The following is an 8,735-nucleotide window of genomic DNA, read 5'->3' on the forward strand; positions in this document are numbered from 1 at the left end:
TACCAAAAGCGTCTTTTTAAGTATTTATTAAGCATACATTGTTTGTCTAGGAAAGAACCGTAGGCTGGTATGATGAAGTGACAATAGTTTAAAGACTTAAAAGTTTGATTTCTTTTGTTGTTTCTCCAAAAGTTTGACTAATGTGTGGATGTTCCATTATTGATATTTACCATTACCTTTATACTCTATGGACTAAGGACTTATAGCTTAAAAAACTATCGGTGCTCTATGGTTAATACAATGAGATTTCAGATTACTATTTTAAATTCAATTGTCATTTAACCAAAGCCAAAGAGTATTATAAATGAGTTAAATTTTTGTATCATCACATTTGGATTTGGAAGAAGATTGAAGATTATAAGATTACTAAGTAAGTTGTTAGATGTTTTATATTTGTTATGATTTGTAAATACCTGTAAAATACACTATTACATGTCAATAATCAGAAGTCAAAACGCTATTGGCAAATAATTATTGATTCAATTTATTTGTCTTATAAAATCCATAATAATTGTCAGAATACTATAATGGTAACAAATTATTTGTAACAAAAGTATAACAGAGTTATGTTAAACATATTTCTTCTTGAGTCTTGGTATTGTATGAAAAACACCGGTTTTCTCATTGCTTAATGTTTAAAATAAATTAATTGCCCTATGACTTAAACGTATGATGTTAAACGTACTTATCAAAAACAGCATTTCAGACCGGTTTCCGTGGGTTTATTTGTTTTTGCTAACAATACTAAGTGACTACTTAGTAGTTTTATTTCGCGATTTTAAGTGTTGAATAAAATAACGCCGCCTGCGCTTTCTTACAATATAACTTAACATATAGTATTTTGATTGCTTGTATACAACTTGGTGTATAAGTCATTATCATTTTAAAAATTAATATTATATGTGAATTTGTGAAATTAAGTGATCAAATAATGCAAATGGTTTGATTTGATTTCTTTTTTTGCAGAGGATTGTAATGATCTCAGTAATCGTCATAGCTTATAGACATTGATAGATGTGTCAATGACATATGTATATTATTCTATAAATTGGCAAAGTTTCATTAACCATGTAAACTAAAATAATATTGTTCTGATCCTTATAATTCGTCACGCTCAATCATCATATTATTTTATGTATTCTTTTAGGAATTATGATGATTCTCTAAACATTAAACTAAATTGATCAAAAAGCTACCAATAACATTACAAAGTATGTTGCATGCTTTGTAATGTTATTGGTAGCACAATATTGTTAATATTTTAACTCTGCTAATGCGTGCTGTAAATTCCAGTATCAATTTTATAATATACTTTATTTATACCTACTCACATTTATAGAAAGATAGGATATGATAGCTATTTTTAGAAGTTTGCCAAATCTAGCTTCAAACATAACAATATACCTTGGCAATAGGGCTTTTTGCAAAGCTGTTTTAGTAGGTACCCACCCAAAAATATTGTACAACAAATTGGCAATACTAAGTATTGTTGTGTTTCAGTTTAAAGGTTGAGTGGCTGTAAACACATGCACAACGGACATAACATCTTTGTTACTAAGGTCACATACACGGGCAATGTTAGAAATGGTTAATATTTCTTAAACTCTATCATGTCTTACAATATCTACAAAAAAATAAATTTAATCAAGAATGTTAACTGTATAACTGATATAATGATATATGAATTAAAAAAAGCTATATCCTTTAATATAATGTATCTTATCAACTACAATCTTTATTCGCACTTTTTACAAAAAAAAAAAGATAAATAGATGGATTGTAGAAGGTGATCTTCTCATGTATGGCATATTTTTTATTACAACTAATTTAAGTAACAAAAGAACTTAAAGTAATGTATAATATATAATTAGTACATACATATTATGCATACACCTATTATGTTATTAAATAGTTATAAGTACTAACTTATAATAAATTATTTAAGTTGTTTCATGTGGAAGGGAGTTCCACCATTTGAATTTTAGAATAATCTGTTAAGGAATTACTGTATATTTGAGTAACTTAAAAATTAGTTAAATTAGTAATCAATACACACGACATATGTACACCGACACATGTTGTAAATAATTTGCAAATATTTTTGAGAATATTTAATCATTCCTCATAACAATTTAAATGTTTGGGATTGGTCTTTATTTTATACAGTTGACCTGGATTAAAAAACTTATTCATATGTAAACAAATTATTTTATACAGCAATCAGTAATTACATAGATAAATTATGGTGTTTAAATAAATGTTCTGTTAAAATATTGTTGTTTATTGCCAATAAAGTTTAGATAATAATTGAGACTGACCAGTCTCAACCGTGAGATGTTTGTTTTGTTAAATCAATCACATCCAACTTCATTTATCAGCATAGTTATTATTTATTTACAAAAACATAAAAATACCTTATTTAGGCAAATTATTATAAATGTGTCATGTATATACAAATGTTTATTCAACTCATCTACTATATAACAATGTAAATAGGTATATTTATAAGAAGATTTTGTATTCATAAAAGGGTTAGTCCATCTAACAGAGTGTATGAATTTACTTCATATAATTCACATGATTGTTCCAAAAATCCACTCACTGTTCTAAAAATATACTTGTTAATATAATCAAGGTAAATTTGAAGGAAGTTCCTGTTCAACTTAGTTTCAGCTAAGCAGTTAATGCAGTTATGATATATAACAAGTACTTGTTCCACATAATTTGATTGAATGAATGTTGCAAAATATCTTAGCTGTTATCTTCATCCATAGACACTATGATTTTTTTTGGCAACGACTTTGGTTAAACTGCTTTCCTAGACTTTAATTAAGAAAACAATTTATGAAATTTATATCTTGTAATATTTTTAAAAAATATTGTGTGATATTTTGTTTTAAATAAAATTAGTTGTAGTTCAATGATAATTATAAACATGCCTTTTACAATACATTTAATTCTGAATTATTCTTAAGGTGACAGTACGGTTCCATCAAAATGGAGTCTGCAGGAGATTGGTGTCTCATTGAAAGTGATCCCGGTGTATTCACACAGTTAATAAAAACATTTGGTAAGTTTATATTTATTATTTAATGCACTACATTATGTCATATCATTGTATAACCTTATATCCTTTGATGTTTTAAAATGAAGAATTTTATTTTTAAACCTTGAAATTCACTTTGATACTTAATAGAACAGATTCTTTACATTTTTAATCTTAATCATTTTGTAGGTGTTAAAGGAGTACAAGTGGAAGAAATGTGGTCAATGGATGAAGGTGAGGGAGTATTTGATAATTTAAGGTGAGGATTATTCTTGTTTTTACTATCATTTATATCGTTTAACTTCTAAAAACCAAATTATTTTGCTAATAAAGAATACAATAATCCAAAAATACGTATGGTATAGCTAAAAGGAATATATTTATACTAAAGGGAGTGATAAAAATGTTTTGTATTACTTATAGGCCGGTTCATGGACTTATATTTCTCTTCAAATATTTGCAACACGAGGAACCACCACATCCGGTCGTGACAGACAATCGTCTTGAGAAGATATATTTTGCGAAACAGGTATTATGCTATATATCTATACGATCTTTTAAAAAATTTTCTAGGTAGTTATAGGTATTTTATAATATTAATTGACCATTTCTTATATAAGCATAAATAAATTGTTTTGCTATACTTTGGAAATGTCTTTCATGATTTAGCTCAATTTTTATAATTAAATGAGATTATGGTTATTTTCTAGTTTTCTGTTATCTTTATAAAATAATCTGTAAATTAGAAATAAAAACAAATAACAGAAACCTGTAGAATGCATGATTTTGAAAAAAAATTGACAGTTAATTGATATAAATTTCAGGTTATAAACAATGCATGTGCAACACAAGCCGTCGTAAGCTTATTACTGAACTGCAACCATCCAGATGTAGATTTAGGACCGGAACTAACGAAATTAAAGGAGTTTAGTATGTCATTTGATCCAAGAATGCGTGGTCTGACCCTAAGCAACTCTCAGACCATACGCACTGCACACAATTCAATGTCAAACCAAACACTATTTGAGTTTGATCAAAAGGCACCAACAAAAGTAAGTAGTTGCAACTATTTCATTTCTTAAGTTAAAACTAAGCTAGTTTTGTTCAATTGTAATAGCTACAAAAGCAAGTAAATAAGCTCGTTGGATATTTGAGATGTAGCATCATAGCTCACACATCAAGTATAGCTACAGGTCGTGTGTAACTATATTCTAAAAAAACTGACTATTGAATTTGAGCATAGTTCTCTTGGTATTTACGCATTTTAAAGAGAATAGTACTGTCAGCAAAAAAGTTAACACCATAAACACCAGATATAGATGAAACCCTGACTTATCATTTAATCAGCAGTAGTTATTATTTTACAAAATGGAATATATTCCAGTTTGTTTGTTATTACCTAAAATGAGTGTATGCTATTTGGAAAGAAATGCCTTTTTGTGTTATTTTTGTATGGTATTTATAGTACAGTTAGACTGAACTCCTTAGAGAGTTGATGCTTATAAGTAACAAGTTAAAATTTCATTAAACAAATATGAGATTGCCTTAACCTTGATGCAGGCAGATTTTGTTTTATATCTGTAAATGTCAATTGTGATATTTTTAATACTAATACAACGTTCAATTCTATTCTATAGCTATAACATTAAGGCAGTTAATGATCTACCCTTAATTTCCAACCCATATAAGAAGTAAATTTTGTTGCATTCAATAACTTAGAAATGTTATAAAATGAATTTATTTATTTTGTAGGAGGAAGATGCTTATCATTTTATTGGTTACATTCCTATAAATGGTCGTCTATATGAGTTGGATGGTCTTCGGGAAGGGCCAATCGACCATGGGCCAATTGCACCTGGACAAGACTGGCTCAATGTCGTGCATCCTATCATAATGAAGAGAATTAATGTGTAAGTATATAATTGTATTCAACTCTTATGTACTATTGTGTTGTTTCATATTATTTAAAACAACACAATATGTAAGATAATATTCATTGAACCCGTGGTATATTTTTGCCGAATAATAACTGTATCTAATGCTAATGATTTAGAATGTCTCTGGATATGCAGTTAAGTTTTAGTATCAATTAGGTGGAAACTAAAAAGATAATTGCTATTTTTTATTTTGTGTACTTGAATTATTTCATTAAGAAATGCTTTCATTAATATTTATTTTTTACTTATCAATGTAACTATTGCACAATATATTTTATGATATTATTTTCACAGCTATACTGAAGGCGAAATCCATTTCAATTTGATGGCTCTCATATCAGATAGAAAAATGTTATATGAGCGACAGATACAAGAATTAATGCGCGAAACTCAAATCCTCGGCATGGAAACGGACGACACCGAAAAGGAAATACGCAGGTTGAGGATGTTGATCGAGTACGAAGATGCGAAAATGTTGAGATACCGTCAGGAGATGGCCCGTAGGAGACACAACTACTTACCGTTTATTATAACGCTATTGAAAATATTGGCCGAAGAGAAAAAGCTTTTGCCGCTATACGAGAAGGCCAAGGAGCGCGCCCTCAAGAAGGGCCAGAAGAAAGTGAGAGTATAACAGGAAGCTTCGGGAGGGCGCAGGGTTGAACGACCACGCCCCCCCCGCCGCGTCTCCCCTTCCAGCCCCTCGCGAGTGCTGCCCCCCTCTGAACATATGCAATATTCTTTAGCAGATTTAGACTCTATATTTATAGAACCACAAGGTTCGCGTAGTCAAAACTTTGAATTTGAACCGCAGCAGAGGATGCAAGAGAACTTCATGGAATCCCCCAATAGTATAGATATGGACATGTTGCCATCGGATGATTTTCTAAAGGACGTTATGCTTGAGCCCGGCTTGGAACACAGTCTTTTAGACGTTGACAATATATTCGATGATAGTTTGATGCTCGGCACCGACGATATGCCTCAAGGCGATATATTGGATGCAGACGACTTCCTCATAAATAACTATTTGAGTCAACCGGAGCCTGAACAGAGGCAGGACAAATTGGAGTAGTCATTGCATCATGCTGATATATAACTATGTGGTCTCACGCTGCATTTTGCGATATTTAATAGAATTAAAGCTTTTCTGATATAATTGCTATGTAGTCATAGATTCATTAAATATAATATTATATGAAATTTTGTTCTCATGCGGTATTCATTAGATTAAAAGCTTTTGCGGTGTTATCGCTTTGTAGATTGATTAAAAAAAAATCGTATTAAAATTTTTATTTAGTAAAATGCTGGTTTCTCATAAATTGCAGAGATAGATATATTTGCAGATATAGTAATGAATCATTTTACCTTTTTTTAATAAAACTTAAATTCAATATTATCTTTTGTGAAATTATTTCTATTAAAATAAAATATTATTTAAATGAACTAAACGGTGAAGATTGCTTTCTAGTTCTAAAAGAAATTAATTGTATTATTAAATCTTTAAAATTGATTTAAAGAATATATTGCTTTTAAAAAGTACTTATTGGATGTTATTGTAAAGTTTAATAACAAATATTCTTGAATGTCATACCGTTAATGCTGTGTGACTTTTAATAATATTTCAATGATAAAGTAATTATGTGTCTAGATGTGACCATGTAGTAACCCTTTATTGCTATATAACATTTAGATAAGTCAAAGTTTCACATAGATATATAAATAAAATATTTGTTTTTTGTTTATATCCACAATACAGTACAACAATAATCAAGTTATATGCTGATACCGATTGATATTCGATTAATAAAATCATTGAAAATTACAATAATATTTATACAGATTAAATTTTTTTTATTAATTGTTTATAGTTAATATCTCATTAAAGAAATGAAATATCAATATGTAAATATTTTAAATTGCAGAAAAACATCAAAATTCAGAAAGGGGTCACATGAGATGATACAACTGTTGAAATATTATAATTAGATTGCTGTCTTTTGTGCTGTTTTGGACACTGATTTTCATTCTAGAAACATACGGTTTTACCCATAAATGTTATTTATGTCGTGATCGGTTAAACATTGTTGTCTTCTTCTTTCGAACGGCAGATCAATGAAGAGAGAAAGAGAAGTCAGTGCTTAACTGAAAACCCGCTAGAAGACAATTATAAGTGCGACCGTTAATCAATAAGTTAATCAATACACCATGCATAGTATTATGCTCGTGAATATGAGAATTAAGTTTTTTATTTCACTGAGTTGCCGGATCCTGTCAAAGGATACAATATTATGTCGGCGTTCCGTGTGGCCTTATTGATGTAATTAGTATATTATATTTCTAGTCTTTTTCGCTGGATCAACTTACAGTGTAAGTATTAAAAACAGTTATGTAAAGAATTTATTCATTTATCACATGAAAATACCAGCTGATGTTTGAATACTACACGTAAACATTGTAACAAAATGCTAAAATAGTTTGTCTCCATTTAGAGGTTAGATTTAGGTTCGTAGCTGCCAATATGAGAAATATAGTCATTTATGTAATTGTTACCTCCCGTGGCACTGTCCTAATTTCTGATGTCTCATTAATGTATTGATGTAATTTCCTTTATTGCTTAATTGTTAATTAATCGTAATCAATATGCATTAGATAAAATATTAAAATGTTTGTATCTATTTTAAGTACAGTCCGTAACATTGAATTATAAAAGCACAGTGTAATCGATAATCTACTTCTGTCCTGTTCATGTGTTCAACAAACTTCGTTTTGCTGATTATAAAATTATCTACTAAGCGTAGATCAGAATCGTCTGTCAGATTATTACTTTAAGGGAAAGACTATGAATAACTTGAGTTGGTTAAATGTATGAAATTAATAAGACTATCCAAAAGCAAAATGAAAAAATGTTGAATACATTAACTGGACTTTTGTGGTCGTATATTTATAATTTATTATATATTTGGTCGTAATATATAATTAATATGAAATCCGTATGATACGTTTGTGTGCATTTGAAAATCAATAGAATCAAAGTTCAAAGTATTTGGTCTTGCGACTACTTTTATCTATCTTTGAAGTCTAAGAGTTCAATGTTATCTTTAGAGTAATAGGCTTTTATCTGCGATGTCCTTTAAAATTAGTCTATGGCTTTCCTTTTGTGTCAATAAATATAGTGATGCTAAAGATCTGATGTGTTTTATTATTTGTTTCATATTAATGTCTTTTATCTGCTGGTTAATAAAACGAGAGAGGATAAATCCCGCTATGTATATATTTAGTCATCTTGATAACATAAATTATGGTAACATACATTTTATCGAAATATCACATGAATTATGAATTAAAAAAAAATACTAATTATCATCAACGAACATAGTTTTTATACATTATACGAATCCTCGTAAAACGAATTTATTCCGAGAGTAAATAAATAACACTTAGCGTAACAAAAAGTAATCAATTGGACGCAAGATGCTTCGGATCCATTCTGTTTGTCAATCCCTAGTCCCTAAGGTTTGACTTTCTTAAGTAATCTTAAGGTTGTGTAAAAGAGGACGAACGAAACGATGACGATGAGCATTTCTGGATAGCGCCAAGTGTAAGCTACGGACGTGCTGTCCGTGGCTACCGGACAGGCAGATCATGGCCCGCGAAGTTCGACGGAACCTCAGTACGCCAGCAGTGATGTCGGTGATGATTTGACATGAAATCGGCATTTAGGGAAGTAGTTTTCTTCGGTTAGACCATTT

At 29.7% G+C, this 8,735-nt stretch overlaps 1 protein-coding gene across 2 annotated transcripts; it reads left to right on the forward strand.

Moving 5' to 3' along the window:
• Positions 1-211: 211 nt before the first annotated feature.
• Positions 212-8,171, forward strand: LOC124542942 (ubiquitin carboxyl-terminal hydrolase isozyme L5). 2 transcript variants are annotated; one of them, XM_047120891.1, is made up of 7 exons: positions 212-370; positions 2,983-3,070; positions 3,236-3,305; positions 3,470-3,575; positions 3,871-4,098; positions 4,799-4,956; positions 5,278-8,171. In XM_047120891.1, the coding sequence occupies exons 2-7, from the start codon at positions 2,998-3,000 to the stop codon at positions 5,615-5,617; spliced, it is 975 nt and encodes a 324-aa protein (XP_046976847.1). In that variant the 5' UTR covers positions 212-370; positions 2,983-2,997; the 3' UTR covers positions 5,618-8,171. The 2 variants fall into 2 exon arrangements, with proteins under 2 accessions (XP_046976847.1, XP_046976848.1); XM_047120892.1 differs by having other exon boundaries at positions 220-370; positions 2,976-3,070.
• The last annotated feature ends 564 nt before the right edge of the window (positions 8,172-8,735 follow it).

The sequence above is a fragment of the Vanessa cardui genome, chromosome Z, assembly GCF_905220365.1.
Source record: "Vanessa cardui chromosome Z, ilVanCard2.1, whole genome shotgun sequence".
NCBI lineage: Eukaryota > Metazoa > Arthropoda > Insecta > Lepidoptera > Nymphalidae > Vanessa > Vanessa cardui.